Source organism: Felis catus, chromosome C1, assembly GCF_018350175.1.
Source record: "Felis catus isolate Fca126 chromosome C1, F.catus_Fca126_mat1.0, whole genome shotgun sequence".
Lineage (NCBI taxonomy): Eukaryota > Metazoa > Chordata > Mammalia > Carnivora > Felidae > Felis > Felis catus.
Genome location: NC_058375.1, coordinates 16,124,789 through 16,148,968, shown reverse-complemented (window position 1 = coordinate 16,148,968; position 24,180 = coordinate 16,124,789). Strand labels below are relative to the sequence as shown.

At 48.0% G+C, this 24,180-nt stretch overlaps 2 protein-coding genes across 4 annotated transcripts; both read right to left on the bottom strand.

Annotated features, from left to right (window-relative positions):
• Window positions 1–1,625: 1,625 nt before the first annotated feature.
• On the bottom strand, window positions 1,626–5,442 carry LOC101094519 (SCAN domain-containing protein 1-like). Of its 3 annotated transcripts, XM_045035266.1 has the most exons (3): window positions 5,285–5,425; window positions 4,691–4,783; window positions 1,626–2,556 (listed from the first exon to the last, which is right to left on the bottom strand). In XM_045035266.1, the coding sequence occupies exon 3, from the start codon at window positions 2,522–2,524 to the stop codon at window positions 2,072–2,074; it is 453 nt and encodes a 150-aa protein (XP_044891201.1). In that variant the 5' UTR covers window positions 2,525–2,556; window positions 4,691–4,783; window positions 5,285–5,425; the 3' UTR covers window positions 1,626–2,071. The 3 variants fall into 3 exon arrangements, with proteins under 3 accessions (XP_044891201.1, XP_003989683.3, XP_006934448.3); XM_003989634.6 differs by lacking the exon at window positions 4,691–4,783 and having other exon boundaries at window positions 5,285–5,442; XM_006934386.4 differs by lacking the exons at window positions 4,691–4,783; window positions 5,285–5,425 and adding an exon at window positions 3,237–3,255.
• A 5,999-nt stretch (window positions 5,443–11,441) lies between these two features.
• LOC101094275 (chymotrypsin-like elastase family member 3B) lies at window positions 11,442–17,191 on the bottom strand. Its single transcript, XM_023258278.2, has 8 exons — window positions 17,073–17,191; window positions 16,004–16,089; window positions 15,012–15,109; window positions 14,758–14,892; window positions 13,485–13,621; window positions 12,962–13,104; window positions 12,203–12,355; window positions 11,442–11,523 (listed from the first exon to the last, which is right to left on the bottom strand). Exons 1-8 carry the CDS (start codon window positions 17,113–17,115, stop codon window positions 11,506–11,508), a joined length of 813 nt encoding a protein of 270 aa, XP_023114046.1. The 5' UTR covers window positions 17,116–17,191; the 3' UTR covers window positions 11,442–11,505.
• Between the last annotated feature and the right edge of the window lie 6,989 nt (window positions 17,192–24,180).

The following is a 24,180-nucleotide window of genomic DNA, read 5'->3' as shown; positions in this document are numbered from 1 at the left end:
TATTGGAGATATTCTGACCCCGTCACGGTTACAAATTCCTTTGCCAATCTTAAATTTTACTTAGACGTAGGAAAGTTTAACCTAAGGGGCACCCAGCTGGCTCAGTCAGCAGAGCGTGCGACTCTTGATCTCAGGGTTGTGAGTTCGAGCCCTACATTGGGTGTAGAGATTACTTTAAAATAAAAGTTTTAAAAAGAGAAAAGCTTAATTTAGTCAATAAAAGGCACAGCTCACTATTCTGTATGTTCTCTACTCCCCAAGCATTTCCAGGCTTTTTTGCTCAAGGTGGGATTCCATCCAGTGATCTGCTTAAGTTCAGTTGCAATCTCACTTCCCTAACTTGGCTATTTCCTCCCTTCTCTGCTGTTAGCGTATTTTTAAAATAGGAAACGTGTTTTCTTAGTGCTATCTCAAAACCAGATACCAAAAAGGGAAGACTAGTTTTACTTAAGCGATCCTACCAATATAGCTCGAGGTCTTCCTCTCCCCTCAAAAATTATACATTTCCTTAATTCTGGGTTTTATAGTTGTATCCTAGCTTCTAGACCAGTCCCATGGGCTCAGCAAGTTCTTAAAACACCAGCAGAATAAACAGGATTTCCAGCTTGGAGCTAACGGGTCCCTTGACCAAAGATTAGTTTCTGAATTGGCACCAAGTTGGTTCCGGGAGCAGATGTACAAACCCAAGAGCCAGGCCACAGAGGCAGAAAGGTTCCTCAAGACTGGGTCACGCTCAGGAAAAGCAACTGCTCTTTAACGTCTGCCTGTCCCAACCACAGCGACTGCTCTCTCAGCGGTCAGCTGGGGCACAGGTCTCCACACACACAAAGCCAGGATGCCCTGTTTCAGGAAGAGCAGAAGAGAACAGTCAAACGGCTGTAGAGTGAGTTCTGAGGGGACACAAACTATAGAACAGTGATGGAAATGGATCAAGAACAAATCAAACAGACCCGTGTAAGAGTTACCTCTCAGGACCTTGTTTTATCCATTTTTTTTTTTTAAGTTTATTTATTTTTGAGAGAGAACATGAACAGGGGAGGGGCAGAGAGAGAGGGAGACACAGAATCCGAAGCAGGCTCCAGGCTTTGAGCTGTCAGCACAGAGCCCGACGTGGGGCTCGAACCCACAGACCGTGAGATCACGACCTGAGCCGAAGTCGGACGCTCAACGGACTGAGCCACCCAGGCGCCCCGATCCCTCAGTTTTAATTTAAATTCTGACTGGGGGTGTCTCGGTCCGGTAAGCGTCTTGACTCTTGATTTCAGCTCAGGTCATGATCTTGGGATTCTCTTTCTCCCTCTCTCTGCTCCCCACCCCCACTTGTACACTCTCGGGTTCTCTCTCAAAATAAATAAACTTAAAAAAAATTCTGGGGTGCCTGGAGTCCCACAGCGGGTAAGCACAAGCCCCGCTTTCTCTCTCTCCCCTTCCCTCTCTCTTTGTGCCCCTGGCTCACTCTCTCTCTTAAGAAAAAAAAAAAAAGAATTAAAAAAAAAATCTGAATAACACAAAGGCATGGGCTGTTCCTATCTTATGTCTAGCTCACATCTACTCCTGATAATTGTCTCACCTTTCTCAAATGCTGAGTAAGAGCTAAACTGGTAAATCACCACAGGACACTGTGATTAAGGACCAAACTTTAATATTTCAAGGGCGTCTCAAACGAGTTTACTGGATGGGGTTACAGAAGCTTCCATTCATGCCACCACAGCAAGAATTAAGAATTCTGAAAGTTGAAGCGATTAGCTCTTTGGATACATAACAATATATTAAAGCATGTCAGAAAGTGCAAAAAAGGAGGCATTCGGCAGAGCAAAAACGAGCAACAGGCTGATTGTCCTAACAGGAGGGTAGAGAAGCTCTTTCCGGAGCTCAGTCCCCGGAATTAGAGCTGCCTCAGCCAGAGGGAGGTCCAGACATGGGTTTTGACGGATTATTACAACTAGTCAAAGCCAAGCTCAAAAAAACCGAGGCTCACATTTCCCCATGACCGCGACCGGCTCTTGCAACAACAACGAGCACCTCCGGTGACTTCTCACGCGCAGGCTGAGCAAGGACCCGGCGGCAGGACTCAGCCGGTGATTCTGACCCCGGGCTGACATCTCTGGGCCCGAGCTCGGAGCTCCTCGGGCAGGACAGCCTGGAACTGCTCCTGCACCAGCATCTCCACAATCTGCTCCTTTGTGTGAATATCGGGTCTCAGCCACTGTCCAGCAAGCTCCTGCAGATGTCGGAGGACCTCCCGGGGCCCGGCTGCATCCTCATAGCGGAATTTCCTGAACCTCTGCCTGGAGGCTGCAGCGTTGGGACGATTCCTTCGTGGCATGGTCTCAAGGTCTTCGACAGAGTCTTCATCGAGGCTCTCTGGTGGAAGCCCGGAAGGCTCTCGCGGAACCTGGACCTGGGGAGCCGATATGAGGACAACTTCTGACTCCTCGGCCACCATCTCATCTGATGGTGGCCTTATTTTATCATTCTGGACTTCTCTATTTCTTTGTGTCTCTAAGTACCCTTCAGTCTCCATTCTGGGACTCTGGAAAAGGATGTCTCCGACTCCTAAACACAGAGAGAAGACAGGCTCAGCGAAACAGACCCCAGAGACTGTTAAAACCACCTTGATCTCACGGATCTGGTCCAGATCCAGGTTCCATCCGCTTTCCAATCTTAACAGGGTTTCTTAATAAAGGTCCTAGAAATTCTATTTTTGTTTCTTCTGGATCAACTGACACAGCGGAGAAAAATGTGTCAGTGGTTTACCAAAATGAAGACTGTAGATTCTCAAAGCACAAAGGATGGAGAGCACTGGCCTCGCTAGCTAGAGAACCTTCTAGACAATCTTTCATCCATTTTCCCTGCATTACAAAGTATTTTACATTATGTTAAAACAGAGAACTATGTATGCATATGTTTTATAGGGGGGAAAAATGTTTAAAACCAGGAGTGTTTGCGTCCTCCAATGGAGTTACGTTATGACCAAAAGCAAGTTATGAGAAAGGACTAAAATGTAAGAGATAAAAGTCTGTTCATGTACATCTACTCTGCGGTCTTTTCTACCCCACCTCCCCATCTCTTTCATGATCAAAGAGTAACAAGGTTTAAAAGCACTTTGGGAGCTACCATCAGGGCGGAGCCTAAGCCCCCTCTTTACAAAAAAAGAAAGAAAAGACTAGAAAAGAAAAGCTTCCACGTTAAGATTAAGATCTTAAGTTCCTCTACTCAGTGTACAGGAAACTGACCTAGTCAGAATCCTGGTAGTGCAGACTCCCAACTCTTGGGATGCTTGTCAGCTCTAGGATTAGCAAACCAGATGTAGTGGGGAAGGGGGGAGAGGCGCACCAAGGACCTGTAAAATGCCAGAAAAAAAAAGGTTTTGCTTCATTTGGGTTAGGGCCCCGGTCCAAGAGAAGGGTTATTTACAGGAAAACCACAATCTATGTTATCTAAAGAGAGAGAGAGAGAGAGAGAGAGAGAGAGAGAGACACTTCAAGTGACAGTACAGAAATGACCAAATTAATTTCTGTATCAGGGTATGTCCAATCGAAGAGTGTAACTCCTAGAATAGTGGTCAGTTTTCAAAGGCCGTCTCTTTTTTCATGAACAAACTCCTTCCCCCAAGAACGAATCCCTCCTTAGTCCACGTGGCAGAAGTGTCCATGTTTAAAATCCCTCCCACCTCAGTCTCTCAAACCAGTTTCCTGGGTAACAACTGACAGAGGCCAACAATCACCAACACTGACCAGCTGCTTCGCATTAACTAGTTCTCAGCGCCTGGTCACCTCTTCTCTAAACGTTCCCTGACCCATTTTCTAGGAGCCTTGTACCGATTCTAGACCTTGAAGTTTGGATACTCCTGGAGTACACCTGTTCTTCCCATATTATCTGGGTTTTTGTTCAATCAACAGAGTGTACTCTCCCCAAAAGGAAGTTGTTACTAACCTAGGGTGAATGAGGATCAAAGCAAAATATCCCCGTAACTCAGGGGTGCCTTGGATAAAAAGGAAATATTTAGTCAAAGAAAGGTTGGATGGAATGCCAGAAAGCAAAATCCTGGGAACAACCTAACTGACCATGAACAGGGAAATAATGAAAGTATCGTCAACCATTCAGCAGAAAATACAGTGCAGCCTTATAAAGAATGAAGTCAGCCTGTGAGTGCTGATACATCCACACGTCCACGACACGTCACCCAAGATGCAGACCACTACGTGTAATATGACCCCACCTGAGGAAATTAAAATACATACACATAAGCATACATGGCCTGATCTATCCACAAACACCTTCAATTATATTTACTTCTCAGGGGCAGGGACAGAAGACAGAAACATTTTTCATTCCATAGCTTTCTATACTGCGTTCTTTTTAACTACAACCACGTCTTACTTTCATAACAACTCAAGAGGAAGCAAACATTCCCCTCCTGCCCAAAACCTTTCTGAGTAAAAAACCCCTAACCCACTTAGGAAAACACCCTTTTACTAATTCTTCTAGCTCTTAGCACCAGAGGTGTTTACAACCCCGACTTCTAAGAATAGTCTCGATTGTCAGGCCAGTTCTCAAGGCTGGCTCTGAAACATGGACCAAGTCTGCGCCTCACCCCGCTTATACATCCTATCAGTTTTAGAAACCCGATGACCAGACACCATGCTTACCCTCATCAGTTAATAATTCCTATTTACTGAGCACTTACTTCCTAGCTGACACTGTGCTGAGCATTTCCCGTTCTCTTCTACGTGATCCTCTCAGCCACTCTCAACACGACTCTCTACTGCCCCGGCCGTCTCTGTTAGCAACAGCAGCAGCCGATGTTATTTGTTGAATTTTACAGGCCAAACGCTCTGCGGAAGCTGTCCCTCATCCAAGCAATCCTCCCGATAACCCAGGATGACATTTTCATTCGCAAGCAAACAAACTGAGGCTCGACAAGAAGGGATTTGCCCAAGATCACAAGGCCAGGAGGTGGCGGGGCTACTCAACCGCGTAGAAAATTCCCGGCTTCTAGGCGGGGAGCTGCGTCGGGCTCCTCCCACCATATGGGCGCGGCTCAGGGGGCCTAGGTGGGGCCGGAAAAGGGCTTCTGGGGCTCCAAACCAGGACCTCCTCCTCCCGGACTGCAGCGAGACCCTGAGCCACGCCAGCCCGGACAGCCCGCAAGACCCGCAAAGCAGGGCTTCCCCGCTCCGAAAGCGGCCGCCGCCGCCGCCGCCACGGCCCCCGGCTCCCCACAGATCGTGCGCCGGGGAAGGAGTGACGGGCGGGAGGGAAGAAGGGAGGGAGCGTTCACCTGCGCAGGTGCCACCTCGGAGGGCAGGGGGCAACGGGGGCGGGGGCGCCTGGCGACCAGACTCGAAGCCCGAAACCGACTCCGAGGAAAGGAAACCAACTACCCAGCGCAGAGCTTTGTAGCCCGCCGCCGGAACCGGAAGTGGCGGCCCGCCGGAAGTTAGAAGTGAAGGGGGGGGGGGATAGGGTAGAGGGGGTCTCTCTAGGGCCCGGTGGTGCTTCGTAGCTCCATGGTTTTAACCCGTGGTGGGCTTTGGGCCTTCCTCAATCCTCAGGCCTTCCTACCGCGTGGAGCTGTGGGTACTGCCTAGGCAGCCTCTCGGCTTCTGGGAAGTTCTCTGCTTCTCTGAGCCCCAGTTTGCCCAGCTGCAAAATGAAAAGAAGTTGAAACGGGAATTGAGACACTCCAGGAGCCGGCCCGCAGCTGACTCAGCGCCCCACCCTGAGGTTACACCCTTGACTCTTTGCACCACCCAGAGGAAAGAAACCAACATAGAGGGCTGGGTGGCTCCTGTTTGGAAACCGCGATCCTGTGTGGCGCCCCGTGCAATCACTCCACGTGAGGCGGTGGGCACGGTCTAATAAGTACCCCTGCGTCCGTGGACCCAGACAGAAGTGGGCATGTGCCACGTGGGTTTGTCCTTCTGTCCAGGGGAAGATCCTGTGTATAGAAAGCTCAGTCTCAGCCCTGTGTGCCTCTTCCCCCCCAAGACTTTCCAATTGCTGACGGTTAAGGATTGAAGTTTTGAAGTCACACTTAGCTGGTTTGAGTCTGGGTTTAGCCTGGAGTTGAGTCGGGGGCACACATGTTAAAATAGCACAGCGTGTAAGAGGAAGTGCAAAGATGCTAAGGCAGCCCTTCCACGTCGGTCTTAACCCTGAAGGGGAAGGGACTTGGCCAAGGACAAGGCACTCAGGTGGCCCAGCCGGCTCTCCTCCCATTTGCCCTATCTAAATGGGACATGCTAGGGAATTAAGAGGGGCACTCCAAAGACCCCTCCCGGGTTATCACCACCTCCCAACCCTCTCCACCCCTCTCCCTAACCTCTCACACCCCCCACCTCACCCCACTCCCAACCAATGTCACTGGGGAAGAGAAGATGTGCCTTTTGTCTACACTGCCACTGCTGGTTAGTAACCCCCTAGATTGCCAGGTTCTCCAGCTGGTGGTTGGATAGCCAGGCTTCTTGCTATGGCCCCACCCCTACCTCCACCACTGTGGGCCCTTCCCCCACTCACCCCTACAGGGTAGTTTCCACGTTTCACTCTCTCTCAGCCCTGGTTTCCCCATCTATAAAATGAGAGGGTTGGACTACATTAAAGACTTCCAGTTGTACACCCCACCCCATCCCATTCTTAGGTTCCCGGGGAATGCTTCAGGAAACTGCTGGGGTGCAGTGGGGGTAGGGGATGGTTTAAGTCCCAGAGCAGCTCCGATTTTAAAGGTTTATAAATTTATACGAAAAGTTTATATGTTGTGGCTCCGTGTAAGATTATTGTATCACTCAGGATAAAAATGTAAACTTTGCACTTTGCCCCACATTCCTCATCTTTCCCCATCCTCCTGTTCACTCACTGCTCCAGGCACAGTGGCCTTGTAATTATTTTGCAAACCCAGGAAGTTCATCGTCACCTCTTTGGTGACTCTGCTTGGGGTGCTCTTTCCTGACATCTGTTCATCAAGGATCCAGTTCAAGTGTTGCCTCTCTAGAGCAGCCTTTGCTGTCCCCCCACTTCTAAAGGCACCCATGCAATCCCTTTATAGCCTGTCAATCTGTATTGTTATTATCTGTTTATTTTCTATTTCGTCCACTAGGCAGTGGCCACAGGGCCAAAGACCTCGACTGTCCTGTCCCCATGTCTCCAGCACCTGAAGCTGAGCATAGGCTGGGTGGACATCTGTTGAATGACTCAATGAGTGAGTGAATGAACAGAGAAGGCCTGAATTTTATGATAAAGCCAGCCTGGTAAAGACCACCAGGGACACAGGTATAGTTTAACAAAGTTAAGTTTATTGACTTAATGCCACAAACATCCAGAGAAACCATGGGGTGTCTCATGAAAGAAAGGAAGAAACAGGGTTATTATTGTAGGATTTGGGGAACTTTGGAATTTAGGTGAAATTGAAACGAAGCAGTGTTGACAGGCTCAAGGCAAACTTGGTCTTGTAGAAAGAGGTGAACATCTAGCTTGAGACCAGAAGTAGATTCATAGGTGTGTTTCCTTGGACACTGCAACGTTAAGATAAATATGGACCGTTGTGTCCAAAACCTCTTGTCTGAAGCTCTGCACCTGGGGTGGTAATCCACGCTTCTTCTCTGTGTCAAATCTGGCTCTGACCCACTAGACAAGAGTGGGATTCTTCATCGCACCCGATCTCAAACAGCAAAATTTCTCAGAACTATGTCTTTGGTGTTAATTGACAAAAGAAAGTTAGACAGATTCACATTTGACAGGAATCTCTTGATGTCTCAATCATCTGGATGTGAGGGCCATCCAGGGCTCCAGTCTTCCCATCCCAAGGTGACCCCAGCCCCCTGGGCTCCGCATCACTCTGAGCCTTCATTAGAACACTGAGTTAAGCCTCCAGCCCCGCTTGGGTGTACCTGTCAGATTCCCAGCCAGACTCTGGGCACATCAAGGGCCTGGCCCAAGTTTGGGTCATCTTCTTCTGCCCATGCCTGCCACAGAATACCCAAAGGTGCTCAATCTATGCCCATTGAATCCAGCTGTTGATAAGTCTAATGAATGTAAAGAAAAAGAAATGGAAGGAAGCATACTAAAATGATAGCGGTAGCTGTGAAACGGGTGTGGGAATGTGAGTGGTTTTTTTTTTAAATCTCCCAAAAGGGAAGTTCCTAACATGTAACCAAGATTAATGTTATGAAAAAGGAAAAGAGAGTGGCATTGCTGACTCTTCTAAGAAAAATGTATTGACCTTTGAATGAGTTTTGAATGAGAACAAAATTGTTGACACATTTTGATTAAAGAGAAGGGAACGCAGCACCGATCCTTTATATTTTCCGAGGGAATTCAACTATTGACATTGTGCTTTTTCAGAAGGTGGGTTTTCCTCATGATTTAGAAAACACACACACACACACACACACACACACACACACACACACACACAGAGTCGTTGGCATTGACACTCTAATCATTACTCAAAAAATTAAATTATTGGAGCGCCTAGGGTGGCTCGTCAGTTCAGCATCTTTTACTCTTGATTTTTGGCTCAGCTCATGATCTCATGGTTTGTGTGTGAGAGCCCTGTGTCGGGCTCTGTGCTTGACAGCATGGAACCTGCTTGGGATTCTCTCTCTCCCTCTCTCCCTGCCCCTCCCCAGCTCACTTGTTCTCTCTCTCTCTCTCTCTCTCAAAATCAATAAACATTTAAAAAATGATTGATTATATGGTTTTTAAAGGATTTGAATTGTCAAGACTTGGAGATTAAAAAAAGAGCATTAAAGTATTGCTGAAACTGTTGGCACTTTTAGGCAAGACTTCCTAACTCCCCGTTGCCCACGCATGAGAAGGGTGTCGGCAGTTCTCGGCCCCATCCTGAGGCGGGGTGGAGGGCCCGTGACGGCCTACTTCCCAGCCACAGAGTGGAATTTTCCAGGTCTGAATGCCCTTTGTCCTAAAACTACTTTGGAAAATTGTCCAAGGTCACGGAAGGACCCACTGGGAAGAAGTAGATACTCAGCTTTTGCGACCCTGTTGTGCCTTGACGGCATGTGACTATTACATATGTCACCTGGCGCCATCTGTCTGACTCGACACAAATGATCACCACATGCCCCGCTTTGCACCACTTTCTCCCCTCCTCCCCGCACACCCCTGTGATGCCGAGGTCTCTTCCCTGCTTGACTCCCGTTCTTCCCTTGCCCCCATGCTGGCCTTGCCAGACCAGTTCTTAGGCTTTTGTGGGAGCTGGAGTGGGGGGGTAAGGGCTGGAGGAGGAGAGTTTCTGTGGGAAAGAACTCAGGGTCCCAGAGTGGGTACGGAGAAAAGCAGGGGAGGGAGGGCAGTTGTCATGTGTGGGGACCGTGGGCGGGAAAAGAAAAAAAAAGAAAGACAATTTTAAGAAGTACTGTTGATACAGTTACTGTGGAGAGCAACTTGGCGATTGGTTAAATTGAAAACGAGCACCCCCTCCCACCCAGTAATTCCATTTCCTGGAATATACCCTAGAGAAACTCTTGCACATTCGCACCTGGAGATTTGTCCAAGGACGTTTGCTGAAGCGCTGTTTGTAATCGTAAAAATTGGCCTTGCTGTAAATATCCATCCGTGGCGGGGGGGGGGGGGGGGAGGATAATAGTGTTGTGCAATAGGATCCTCTTCAAGACCAGCAGCAATGAACTAGAAATATATAAATTAGCATGGGCCTCCAGAAATAATGTTGGTGGGTGGGGGAAGGGCATTAGGGAGGGCACTTGTTGGGACAAGCACTGGGTGTTACATGTGAGTGATAAATCGCTGAATTCTACTCCTGAAACCATTATTACACTGTGTGTTAACTAATTTGGATTTAAAGAGAGAAAGAAGGAAAGAAACAACGTTGGGTGAAAGCACCAAGTTGCAGAATGATACGTACAGCATGAAGCTCTGCCTGTATTTTTAAAAACCAAACAATGCAGTACATTGTATATAGATATTATATGGTTGGTGAAAAATACGTAGCAACGTGGAGTGGAAGGAGTGGAAGGATAAATACCCAATTCATTTCATCAGTAAGGATAAGTTAGGTCAATGCCACTGTAACCAACACCCCAAATCTTAGTGGCCTGTAACCACGGAGTTTATTTCCCGCCTGTGCTGCATATCCGTCAGGGGTCACTGCAGGCTTTGCTCCACGTCTCCTCACTCTGGGACCAAGCTGACCTACAGCCACCAGCTGCCATGGCAGAGGGAAAGAGAGCTCAGCAAATCGTCCCACGTCTCAAAACCTCACCTCGGCCAGAGCAGGCCACATGGCCAAGCCCACCTCCACAGGGGCAGGCGAGAACTAGCCCACCGAGGGCCCCGAAGGAAAACCAGTGCTAGCTAGAGGACGCACAGCCATGAGGATGATGTCCTCTGAGTACTCAGAGAACAATGAGTAACATTAAAGGGTACAAAGACTAACATTAAAAATTATAAATATATGTCCTTGCTGGGCTCATGTTTGCTTTCATGGCATTCAGGAGGAACATGAATAAAGGAATTCAGTTGTGTGTGTGTGTGTATGTGTTTCTGAAAGTTTATGTATTTATTTTGAGAGAGAGAGAGTGGGGGAGGGACAGAGAGAGAGGAAGAGAGAGAGAATCCCAAGCAGGCTCCATGTTGACAGCAGAGAGCCCGATGTGGGGCTCAAACCCACACACCGTGAGATCATGCCTGAGACAAAAATCACACGCTGAACCGACTGAGCCCCCCCCCCCCCGGGCGCCCCAGGAATTCAGTTGTCTGTATGTTGCTCTGGGCTGCAGGGCAGCAGCCTTCCGGACCTCAGCACCGGCACACTGGGCTCCGACCCCACTTGTGGCATCGTGCGGGCTTCTGCGCGGGCTTCTGCAGCAAGGGCTCCCAAAGTTGTTTTACTCACATCTGAATCCCCGCCTCTGCCCTTGCCGCCAAAAAAGGTGCCTCGTAAATGTTTAATGAATGATTCTGATGTGCTCATTTCTATCTAAATAATGAGCTGTTTCAAGGCAGGAACCACGTCGTCTTTCCCCCCTGAGGCCATGAATGCTTGTTGAGTGAACGAACGAATGAATGAATGAATCACCACAGCAGTGGGAGGAGAAAACACGTGGCCCATGCCACTCCCCCGTGAGCCCCCCAAGGGCCTGGCAAGTTCACTTTTTCTACCATGTTTTCATGCTGCATCGAAAAGCCAGTGTGTGGCTGTATAGGATGACCGACTTCTTGGGACTCTCCTCCCTTTACCACTGAAAGTTCTGTGCCCCGGGAACCCCCTCAGTCCAGGCACACTGGGATGGCTGGTCACTCGACACGGCAACTCCTTTCTTCTCTCTGGGCCTCATTTTTTTTTTTTTTCTCATTCTCAAATGAGAGGGTTGTATCTGGTCTTGACTCTACATAACAGATCTAAGATTTTAGGGACAGCCTGGAAGGGAACAGATGAGTCAGAGAAGGAAGAAAGACTCACGTTGGGGTTTTCTGAGAGATCTTTATTTTTTACAAAGAACGTGCATTGCCACCAAGGCCTCGGTTCTAGTGGCTTGACATGACCTAGAAAAAAAGCCATAGAAAAAGGGAGGAGATTCAGCATAGTCTAGTTAGGAGCACAGATTCTGAAGCCATATGGAACCGGGTTCAATTTCCAGCCATGCCACCATTAGCTGTGTGAGGAGAGTGACTTGACCTCTCTGAGCCTCAGTGTTTTCGTCTGTATAGTGGGAGTAATCTTAGTACTCATCTCATGGGGGGGTTGATGAAACGACTAACTAAGGATGTTTAAGTAGTTTATAAATGTTGTCATGAACATTATTAGCCCTCCCTGACCACTCATTCCCAGATAAGGTTTGTGCTTTCACTGGGGCCTGAACATCCAGTCACAGCTCTCCCCACGTTTCATGAGAATTGCTCATGTGATCATTTCTTCACCGCAAGCAGCCCTTTGACACATCACTCTATCTTTCAGGACAAGCAAAGACCTGTATCTCACAAACACTTGTTGAGATAAGGAAGTTCAGCTGTAGTTCAGAGCCACTGAGGTCCTTGGGGCCACACCGGAGCAGAGAACATCCCCCAAGCCCTCTGGAATGTGCCCAGGGGCCCCTCCACTCCTGACCTTCTGGGATCCTTTCAGCCCCTCCTCAGGATCTGCTGTCCCCGCTCAGCCCCGGCACCTCTCAACATCTCAGAAGAGCCAGCACGGGGGCCCTCCTGCTCGGCCTGTCCCGCTCACCTCCTCGATCCAGTCATTGAAGGCCGAGACTCGTGTGAACACCGTGGGCTTCTTGAGGGTGTTGCAGCCGAAGGCAGAAACGAAGCTGGTCACACCGTGGACCTGCCAGGAGCCGTCTGCTGTGGGGCAGTTAAGGGGCCCTCCGGAGTCACCCTGGAATTGCCAGAGAGCGGTGGGGAGTTGAGCCGCCGTGTGTGGGATTGAAGGAATTGGCTGTGGCTCTGGGGATTCTGAGAAACCCCTGTGTTACTTGACCTCTCCAAGCCCCAGTTGGCCTGTTTGTAACAGACTAACATCTGTCCGACCGGATCTTGTAGGAATTAAGCGAGATGATAAATATATGATCTTAGCACAACCCCTAGCAGAGAGAAAGCAATCAATAAAGGGTAGTTCCCATAGTATTACCACGATAGTTACCATAACAGTATTCATCCTCACTTATAACACAACGATAGTACTGATTTATCGTAACTTCAGGACCGCAGAGTTGAAGGTGCCTTTAGAGATCACGGGGTCAATATCCCTTACTGGACTGATGGGGAAGCCTGAGGACCGGGTCAAGTGATTTGCCCCAGGTCAAGGCAGCGTGGGCTGGGACGGGAAGCCAGAGGCCAGGGTGGTGTGTCTGGCCCCCACTGACTTCCTCCAAGTCCTGCCTGGCCTGGAGGCTGAACGGGGCCAGCAGGTGGGATTTCTCCGCCCCTTCCCCCGGCAGATGGCAGAGATACCCCCCGGGCCCCGCAGTTCGAGCTGACTCACGTTGCAGCCGGAGAGGATGTCCCCACCCGCACACACCATGGTCTTCTTCACGGAGCTGCCCCACCAGTCCAACCTGGAGCAGTGGTCATAGTCGACCACGGGCAGCAGTGCCTGCTGCAGCTTGTCCGGGAGGGGCCCACCAGCTGCGGGAGAGACCGCCCTGAGTGGGGTGGCATGGGGTGCAGGGCTGGGGCTGGGACCCGGGAGTCAGGGCTGGGAGCCCCGGGGTGGGGTGGGGGAGGTTGAGGGAGGCAACCCTTCCAGCCCGATGGGGACTCGCCTCCCACCAGAGGGTCCTGCCTGCTTTGTCCACCATAACACCCCCAGCACCTGGCACACAGGAGACGCTGAAAAATGCTCAGGTGAACACATTTGTGTTTGGGAGGGTGGGGGGGGGGGAAGGGGGAGGGGAAGGGGGGGAGGGGAGGTGCCCCCGAAGGAGGACAAGTGCAAGGATGTGTCGTGGTTGCCTTCGACCCCCGGCCCCCAGTCCCTGTGGCCGGTGGGAGGGGTCGGCACGCACTGTGGAGCCGGCCCCAGCCGCTGATGTAGCAGGGAGCCCCGTTGGGCAGGATGTCACCAGCGGGAGGGAGGCAGGCGAGCTGGACCGCGCCTCCCAGCTGGGCGCTGCGCGACAGCTTGATGAGAGCGATGTCGTTGCTGGGGAAGAGGAAAGAGTCAGGGGAGCCTGGTCCTCCAGCCGGACCAAGCCCCACCTCTCAGCCTTTGCAACAGAGAGTTCGCCTCCAGGATGCCCCCACTGCTCCTTTTCCTCCAAATCACAGGCGTTCTTAGGGCTGAGCAACTTTAGGAGGCTCCCCGCCCCCCGCCCCCTGCTCCCGGCACCCATGCTGACCCTCGGCCTTGCTAGCTGTCCTTGGCTCTTATACTATGGTCCTTACACTTCAGCTGCACCAGGATCCCGGAGGGCTTGTCAAAACACGGGTTCCTGGGGCCCACCCCAGGGTTCTTGAGGCAGTGGGTCCGGGGGTGGGGCCCGAGGACTCACATTGCCAACAAGTTCCCAGGCGATGCTGATGGCCTGGGGACCACCCTTCAAGAACCCCTGTCACTCGAATCATCGTACCTGGGGTCCCCTTTCCTCTCCACGTACCGCAGGAGTCCCGTGAGGATGGGTCGAGGTCACGATCGTCATGGCCCTTCTCTCCTACACCGCACTTTCAAGGGTTCTGCACCCTTCTTTGACCCTCACCAGAAAAATGCTGGGCCCCCCAGACACATGATTTTGTACGTGCTTGAGGGCCTTGGGAAGCCCTGCTTCAGTGTTCTCACCCGGTGACTGCCTCCCTGTCCTTCAAACCACTCAGGAAGCCAGGAAAGTCACCCTCAACCTATGGTATAATTGAGGCCCAGAGAAGGGCAGTGACTTGCCCAAGGCACACAGCAACTTAGTGCTGGAGGCTGACTCTGGGTCCAGTGCTCCTCCTTTTTCCCACAGTGCTGGGAACCCAGGCTGCACTGGACAAATGTCTGTCGAACGGAGGAACCCTTGGATTTGGGAGCGGGGGTGCCAGAGGAGATCTGGGTTCAAGCCAACTAGCCAAGTGGCCTTGGGGGAGTTCCTGGCCCTCCCTGAGCCCTGCTGTCCTTCCACAGGGAGAGGAGTTTCGGGGAGATGCTCCTTCAAGGCTCTCCTGGCTCTGACCCTCAGTGTGTGGGACGTGGGCCCAGGCTGCTGGACCCAGCCCCGCTGTCACTGGGGGTCTCTTCAGAATTATCTTTGGGTCACAGAGAGACCAGTAACCTCTGGGTCCCAGGCCTGAGAGTCCACTCACCCACAGGCTACGCAGTTGGGGTTCCAGAGTGGGTGCACGAAGAGGTCCCCAGCATTGATGGGGATCACCTGTTCGGAGCCTTCCTCCTCAGCCCGGTTATATTCGCCCAACACAACCTGGTAGGTCAAGGAGCTCCTGCCAGTGGAGGAGGTCAGGTCAGTCTGGGCCCGACTGGGCTCCTTCCCTCCCCTCCCACAGCTACGCACCACCTGCCCGGTTCTCATGCAGGGACGGGGGCAAGTAAAAACACTTACGAGATGCAGTGGCCCGCGGTCATGACCCAGTCGGGGGCGATAAGGCTGCCGCCACACGTGTGGTGGAAGGCTCCACTCTTCTCGTACTGCAGGGAGACCTGGTGACAAGGAGGGAGGAGCCTAAGTGGTCTGGGCCCTACAATGAGGGCTGATATCCATGACTGTATAGGTTGTGCACTGGACAACTCTAGAGGGCATCACTCATGCGGAGTGGCCTCCTCCAGAAATGTGCAGTGTTCAACCCACATGACTGTATCATCTATGGCTGTTTTCATACCCCGATGGCAGAGTTAAGTCACTGCAATAGAAACCACATGGCTGACAAAAGCTAAAATATTTCACTCCCTGGTCCTTCCCGGAACAAGTTAGCTGACGATGCTGTAGACCAATGCCATCCAAGAGAACTTTCTGTGACGGTGGGAATGTTCTCTGTCTCAGCTGTCCAACGTGGTAGCCGCTAGCCATATGTGGCCGTTGAGGATTTGAATGTGGCTAGCATGGAGCAACTGAATTTTTAACATTGTTTAATTGTAATTAATTTAAAATTAAATAAAGACCTGTGGCTGGTGACTACCGTGTCACGGAAGCAGGTCTAGCCCTCTGTGCCTCACCGACCTCTCTAAAGCCCTTCCTTCCTTCAGTGCTCTCAGACCTTATAACCCTGCTGTGTAATTCGAGGAGTCTAGTAATGAGGACCCCAAAACCTCCATCCCTAAACACAGTGCCCGAAATTCCACTGTTAGTGCACCAACCCTTGGGCCAAACATTTCCTTCTCTCCAGATTTCACTTTTAACATGCGAACAGCCCAGGGAGGGTCCCAGGTTGAATGGGCAAGACTTCCACGGGAAGCGGACTGTCCAAGGGTTTCCTGGCCTTGGCGAGCTGCAGAGGTTACCGGAAGCAAAGCAGTGGGGTCGAGACCGAATGTCTTGCAATCAGAACAGAGTGCAGAGCCCACGGCGAGAAATAGCGCAGCTGGCATTGGTCTTACCTGCCAGGGCCAGCTGTAGGGGACTGCGTCCTCACCGTTGACAACACGGGAGGAGGGCTGGTAGGAAGGTCGGCCACAGCCCGAGGCTGGAAAGGAGAGTGCGGGCATCAGTGAGCCAGAGAGTCCCCCAAAGCAAAGAGGCCCGGGTCCCGATTCTAGATGCACCACAAGCTGGCTGTGTGACCTGGTGTAAGTGCTTCCCCCTCTCTGGACCTCCATAGCCACCCATGAACAGTGAACATCTGGACTAGAATAGGGGCCTCCAGAGTCCCAGGAGTCTAGGGATGGAGATGTGACCTCCTTCCATGGCAGGATTGAAGGGGCTGATGCACTTAGAACAGTGCCTGGTGCCCAATGAACTCTTAAGAAGTGATAGCTTGTTGTCATGAAAAGTGGTGGCTTTGGAGTAAGACTGCCTGGGTTCAAAATGCAGCTCTGCTCCTAATTCTGGGGGGGGGGTTCTTTACTTCTCTGAGGGTCCATCTGTAAAATGGGGATAGTAATAGAACTGATCACACGAGCCTGTTGTAAGGCTTATGAGAGATAATATGAGAAAAAATCCTTAGCATTCTCCCTGGTATATAGTAAGCGCTCAATAAACATTATCTGTCACTATTACTGTCAGTCAAGGGAGACAGCTTGGAGGAGGCGGCCCTGAGCTGGAATACAATACGGCAGAGACACTAGGAAAAGGCTAGACCACAGGATACGGAGTGGGGTTGGGGGAGGGAGAGGAGAGTTGGAGGGCTAAGCAGAGGAACAGAAATTCCAACCCAAGCAGTCTAACCACAGAGCCCAGACTCCTCATGACTAGACTTTTTTACTGTCCCCACTGACGAGTCCCACCACAGTGCTTTGGGTACACCAGTCTTTCTCCTGAGCTCATCTATCCATGGCTCCCCCTCCATTCTCCTGCCCCCCACCAAATTTGAAGCCCCTACAATCATACCCAGGTATAAGCGGAGACCCCCCCCCCTCCTGTGGAACCAGGTGTTGGGTTCATGAGACCCGAGGTGAGTGACAGATTTCAAAGGCTCCTAGCCCAGTGCAGCACAGGCTGGGGTCTTACCAAGGGCCACAAGTAGGAGGGAACTCAGCAGCCGGAGCATCATGAGGTCTGAGATGATAGGAAAGACACGCTTAGCCTGGGGGCTCTAATATAGGGCAGAAAGGATACGTGGGAGGAAGAGCAGATTGGGCCCCCTTCCCAGAACAGGTGGTAGAACGTCAGCTCTCTCATGGTCCAAGGCCATGGCCCCCACCTGCTGCACATGGGAAGTAACAGCCAACAGTAAGACCCAAGGTTCCCTCCAACCTGTGGCCACACAGGTGGCATTGAATGGCCCGCTGATAACAGGGGAGGGAGGAAGGAAAGTACTCATCACAACAAGCCAACCTCTTCTAGGGAAGAATATGGGCTCTGGAACTGGTCAGACCTGGGTTCAAATCCCAGCTCTGCCACCTCCGGGCTCTTGATCCTTGGGCATATTAACCTCTCTGGGCCTCGGGTTTCTCATCTCTGAGTCAGGAGCCATATTAGTATCCACCTCAAAATTTTAAAAAATTTTCGAGTGCTTTTCTATATCAGGATGCTTTAGGGGATAGAGCCATGAACATGACATAGTCCTAGATCCCCTGGAGCTTGAGTCTAGTAAGGGAGACTATGACAAATCAACAAAAATAAATGAAGCCTACTTCGTGTGTGTGTGTGTGTGTGTGTGTGTGTGTGTGTATAGAACAATACTAAAACAAATGCCTTTATTCTCAGCATCTGGCTTCAGAAATAGAACATTATAATTCCTCTGTGTATCTCAACTCTATGACATTTCCTTGCTTTCATTCGATTTTCACATACATATGTATTCCTAAACAATACATTGGTTTTCCTTTTAGCCCTCTATGTGAGTAGAATCACAGTGATTATTCATTTGTGATGTCATTTTTACTTTGTGTTCAATATTGGTTCCTGAAATTCACCCATGTTGATGCATGCAATTGATTTGTTTTTAGTATTTAGTAATCCATCCTTCATATATTCTAAAATCAAAAAAAATTTCAAAATCTATCCAATCTATTGTTAATGGATATTTGAGTGTTACTCATTCTTTGCTTTTATGGAAGTGTTTCACATTTATCTGCTCTATGCCTTGGATAAGAGTTAATGAAACATAGGATATGTAATGGTCCAGCTATACTATGTAACCACAAAGAGTGGATATTCTCATTAATAGGGAATGACGGTTCCTGTTATTCCACAGCTGAGTCAACTTTTTAATTGTCATGTTTTTTAAAGTCTATTTATTTATTTTTGAGAGAGAGAGACAGAGAAAGACAGAGAGAGAGGGAGAGAGAAGGGGAGAGATCGGGAGACAGAGGATCTAAAGCAGGCTCTGTGCTGACGGCAGAGAGCCCGATGTGGAGCTCAAACTCATAAACTGCAAGATCATGACCGGAGCTGAAGTTGGCCACTTAACCAACTGAGCCACACAGGTGCCCCTTTATTGCTGCTTTTAAGTTTGCCCAACTGTGAGGTGTGAAATGGTGTTGCATTGTGATTTTAATTTGCATTTGGTTTATCACAAATGAGACTGAGCATCTTTTAAAATGTTCATTGGACATCTATATTTCATCGTCCATGCCTATTTATGTCTCTTTGCCATTCTTTTTGCCCCGGGTGGCTCAGTCGTTTAAGCATCTGACTTCGGCTCAGGTCATGATCTCGCGGTTCATGGGTTCGAGCCCTGCATTGGGCTCTGTGCTGACAGCTGGGAGCCTGGAGCCTGCTTCAGGTTCTGTGTCTCCCTCTCTCTCTGCCCCTCCCCCACTTGTGCTCTGTCTCTCTCTCTCAAAAATAAACATAAAAAAATAAATAAAATTTTTAATTCAATTGATTTGAGTTAGAAAGAAAACTGTTCATCTATTTCTCCCATCCCCATCCCCCACCTCTTGCAACCAAGAGGTTGTATCATGACCCAAGCTGAAGTCAGACGCTTAACCCACTGAGCCACCCAGGTGCCCCAACACTTGTTATTTCTTATCTTTTTGATAATAGCTGTTCTAACAGGTGTAAGGTGATATCTCATTGTGGTTTGGGTTTGCATTTTGCTGACGACTCATGATATAGAGTCTCTTTACATGTGCCTGTTGGTCATCTGTAAGTCTTCTTTGGAAAAATGTCTATTCAGATCTGCCCATTATTTAATGAGATTTTTGTTACTATTGAGTCGTGTGAGTTCTTTATGTAGTTTGGATTTCAGCCCCTTATCAGATGTAAGATACACAATTATTTTTCCCATTCAGTACGTAGACTTTTTCTTGAGGATCCACCACGCACAGGCCCTGTGTTGGAGGCCAAGTACATAAAGTTCCCTCTTGATGGTGTTCACAATCTGCCTGGGGATCCAGACTGGACACTACACCACAGAGGGACACTTAGAACAGGGCATGGCATATTGAGTATACAATATATATTTGCCGAATGAACAGAGATTGAGAGAGAACTAAAGCTAAGGCCTTAGAAGAGCTCACAGGAGAGCTTCAGATGCTGATATATAGTCGTACTGGTTTATTTCTGCTTTGTTGCTTTTGTTTTTGGTGTCAGATTCAGAAAAATCACCACCAAGACCTAGTCAAGATGCTTACTGCTTATTTATCTTCTAGGACTTTTATGGCCTCAGGTGTTACATTCAAGTCTTTAATCCACTGCGAGTTAACTTTTGTGTCTGGTGTAAGATAAGGGTCCATTTTCGTTCTTGTGTGTGTGTGGCTGTTCAATTTTCCCAGCGCTATTTACTGAAAAAAACTGTCCTTTCCCTATTGTATAGTCCTGTGTCATAAATTAGTTGACTGTATATGCATGGATTTACTTCCGGGCTCTCCATTCTGTTCCATTGATCTGTGTGTTTGTATTTATGTCAAATCCATACTGTTTTGGGAATACTACAGTTCCGTAATACAGTTTGAAATCGGGGAGCGTGAGGCCTTCAGCTTTGTTCTTCTTTCTCAAGAATGCTTCAGCTATTCGAGACTTTGGTGGTTCCACAGAAATTTTAGGATTGTTTGTTCTATTTCTGTAAAAAAGATATATCATGGGAATTTTGATAAGGATTGCACTGAATCTGTACATTGCTTTGGGTAGGATGGACGTTTTAACGGTATTAATTCTTCCCATCTATGAGCATGGAACATCTTCCCATTTATTTGTTTTCTTCAATTTCTTTCATTTTTTTTTATTAAAAAAATTTTTTTTTCAACGTTTATTTATTTTTGCGACAGAGAGAGACAGAGCATGAACGGGGGAGGGGCAGAGAGAGAGGGAGACACAGAATCCGAAACAGGCTCCAGGCTCTGAGCCATCCGCCCAGACCCTGACGCGGGGCTCGAACTCCCGGACCGCGAGATCGTGACCTGGCTGAAGTCGGACGCTCAACCGACTGCGCCACCCAGGCGCCCCTCAATTTCTTTCATTAATATCTTATAGTTGTCAATATACATGTCTTTCAACTCCTTGGTTAAATATATTCTTAGGTATTTTATTCTTTTTGATGCCATTTTAAATAGGATTGTTTTCTTAACTTTTCTTGCTGATAGTTTGTTATAAATATAAAGAAATGCAACAGATTTTTGTGTGCAAATTTTGTATCCTGCGGCTGTCTTGAGTTCGTTTTTTGATAGAGTCTTTAAGGTTTTCTGTATGTAATTAGGTTATCTGCAAAGAGTGACAGTTTTACTTCTTCCTCTCCAATTTGGATGCCTTTTATTTCTTTTCCTTGCCTGATTTCTCTGGCAAAAACTTCCAACACGGTGTTGAATAAAGGTGGTAAGAGTGGACATCCTTGTCTTGTCCCTGATCTCAGAGGAAAAGATTTCAGCTTTTTTACCATTGAGTATGATAACCACTGAGTTAGCTGTGGGCTTGTCATATACGGCCTTTATTATGTTGAGATATGTTCCCTGTATACCAGCTTTGTTGAGAGTCTTTATCATAAATGGATGTTGAGTTTTGTCAACTGCTTTTTTGCATCTATTGAGATGATCAATATTTTTGGAAGGATAAATTTTTATCCTTCATTTTATTAATGTGGTGTATCTCACTGACTGATTTGTGCATGTTGAGCCATTCTTGCGTCCCTAGAATAAATCCCACTTGATCATGGTGTATGATCTTTTTAACGTATTGTTAAATTCAATTTGCTAATATTTTGTTGAGGATTTTTGCGTCTATGCTCATTGGGGATATTGACCTGTAATTTTCTTTTTTTGTGGCATCCTTGTCTGGTTTTGGTATCAGGGTAATGTTAGCCTTGTAAGATGTGTTTGGAAGTCCCCCCCCACCCCACCCGCTTCTATTTTTTCGAAGAGTTTGAGAAGGATTGGTATTGATTCTTCTTTGTGTGTTTAGAAGAATTCACCCATGACATCGTCTGGTCCTGGATTTTTGTTTGTTGGGAGGTTTTTTGCTTACTGGTTCATTATTCTTGCTAGTAATTGATTTATTCAGATTTTTAAATTTTTATCATGATTCAGTCTTGGTAAGTTACATGTTTTTATGAATTTATCCATTTCTTCTAGATTGTGCAATTTGTTGGCATATGATTGTTTATAGCAGTCTCTTATGATCCTGTATTTCTGTGGTACTGTTTTCACATCTCCTTTTTTATTTCTGATTTTATTTATTTGAGTCTTTCCTCTTCTTGTCTTGGTGAGTTTAGCTAAATGTTTGTCAACTTTGTTTATCTTTTCAAAGACTCAACTGTTTCATTGATCTTTTCTGTTGTCTTTTATTGTTTATTTTAAAAATGTTAATCTTTTTTAATGTCTACTTGTTTATTTTGAGAGAGAGAGCAGATGCACGCATGCCGGCGGTGGGGCAGAGAGAGAGAGAGAGGGAGAGAGAGAATCCCAAGCAGGTTCCGTGCTCAGTGTGGAGCCTGACCCAGGGCTCCATCCCACGATCCTGGGATCATGACTCGAGCCAAAATCAAGAGTCAGACACTCAACTGACTGAGCCACCCAGGCGTCTCTTTTTTGTTGTCTTTTAAACCTCTATTTCATTGATTTCTGCTCTCATCTCTGTTATTTCCTTATTTCTACTAGCTTTGGGCTTTGTTGTGTTTTTTTTCCTGGTCCCTTGAGGTGTAAAGTTAGGTTGTTTACTTGAGACTTTTCTTGTTTCTTGAGGTAGTCATTTATTACTATGTAGTTTCCTCTTTGAACTGCTTTTGCTGATTCCCACAAATTTTGGTATGTTCCATTTCCATTTTCATTTGTGTCAAGGTTTTTTTTTTTTATTTCTCTTTTGATTTCTTCTTTGAATGAACCCATTGATTGTTCAGGAGCATGTCGTTTAATCTTTACATATTTGTGAATTTAGCAGTTTTATTCTTGTAATTTATTTCTAGTTTCATACATTGTGGTTGGAAAAGATGTTTTATATAATTTCAACCTTCTTAAATTTATTACAACTTTTTTTGTGACCTAACATATGATCTATGTTCCATGTGCACTTAAGAATGCATGTTCTGTTGCTTTTGGATGGAATGTTCTGTAAATATCAGTTAGGACCATCTGATCTAACATGTCATTTAAAGCTGATGTTTCCTTTTGATTTTCTGTCTGGATGATCTATCCATCAAACTAAGGGTGGTACTGGGTTCCTCTATTATTGTATTGCCATCTATCTCACCCTCTATGTCCGTTAACATTTGCTTTATTTTTTTATAATTAAAAAATGTCTTAATGTATATTTATTTTTGAGAGAGAGAGAGAGACTATGAGCAGGGGAGGGGCAGAGAGAGAGGGAGACACAGAACCTGAAGCAGGCTCCAGGCTCCCAGCTGTCGGCACAGAGCCCGACGCGGGGCTCAAACCCACGAACCGCAAGATCCTGACCTGAGCCGAAGTCAGACACTCAACAGAATGAGCCACCCAGGCGCCCCTGTTAACATTTGCTTTGTATATTTAGGTGCTCCTATGTGGGGCACATACATGTTGACAAGCGTTACGTTCTCTTGTTGGATTGGCCCCTTTATAATTATGTAATGCCCTTCTTTGTCTGTTCTTACAGTCTTTGTCTTAAAGTCTGTTTTGTCTGATATAAATATAGCCATTTTATTTTTCTTTTGGTTTCCGTTGGCACAGAATATCTTCTTCCATCCTTCTTCTATCCAGTCTTTCCACCCATCAGACTTGCGGTCCGCATGTGTCCTTACGTCTGAACTGTGTCTTTTACAGGTAGCATAGAGATGGATGTTGTTTTTTGGTTTTGTTTGTATTCATTCATCCACTCTATGTCTTTTGACTGGGGAACTTAGTCTAATTACATCTACATCCCTATTTACTGATAAGGACGTACTTACCGCCATTTTGTTCGTGGTTCTCTAGCTGCCTTTGTGGTTCCTCTTGTCCCTTTCCTCTTCTCCTGCTCTTATATCTCTTTCTCTTTCTCTTTTGTGTGTATACTCCAGGTTTTTATTTTGTGGTTAGCGCGGGGCTTACATGTAATGGCTCGTATCCAAAACGGTGTATTTAAAAAAAATTTTTTTTAACGTTTATTTATTTTGGAGAGAGAAAGAGACAGAGCGTGTGAGCTGGGGAGGGGCAGACAGAGAGGGAGACACGGAATCCGAAGCAGGCTCCAGGCTCCCAGCTGTCGGCACAGAGCCCGACGTGGGGCTCGAACCTAGGAGCCGCGAGATCATGACCCGAGCCAAAGTTGGAGGCTCAACTGATCGACCCACCCAGGTGCCCCTATAACAGTCTATTTTAATTTGGTAATAACTTAAGTTTGATTCCGTTCTGAAGCTCAACATTTTTGCTGATAGCAGCAAGATCATGAGTTTTGAGATGATAGGAAAGACATGCATAGTCCGGGGCTCTAATATAGGGCAGAAAGGAGATTGGTAGGAGTGGTGGGGGAGGAAGGGGCAGATTGGGCCCCATTCCCAGAACAGGTGGTGGAATGCCAGCTCTCTCATGGTCCAAGGCCACGGCCCCCCACGCTGCACATGGGAAGTAACAGCCAACAGTAAGACCCAAGGTTCCCTCCAACCTGTGGCCACACAGGTGGCATTGAATGGCCAGCTGATAACAGGGGAGGGGGTGGGGAGAAAGTTCTCATCAGAACACGTCAACCTCTTCCAGGAAAGAATATGGGCTCTGGAACTGGTCAGACCTGG

Excerpts from the sequence above, each read along its gene's own strand:
- LOC101094519 (XM_003989634.6), bottom strand. The coding sequence starts at position 2,524 with ATGGAGACTGAAGGGTACTTAGAGACACAAAGAAATAGAGAAGTCCAG.
- LOC101094275 (XM_023258278.2), bottom strand. The coding sequence starts at position 17,115 with ATGATGCTCCGGCTGCTGAGTTCCCTCCTACTTGTGGCCCTTG. Across the intron at positions 16,090-17,072 it reads CCTCCTACTTGTGGCCCTTG|CCTCGGGCTGTGGCCGACCT; the intron begins GTAAGACCCCAG and ends TCTCCTTTCCAG. Across the intron at positions 15,110-16,003 it reads CCTACAGCTGGCCCTGGCAG|GTCTCCCTGCAGTACGAGAA; the intron begins GTAAGACCAATG and ends CCTTGTCACCAG.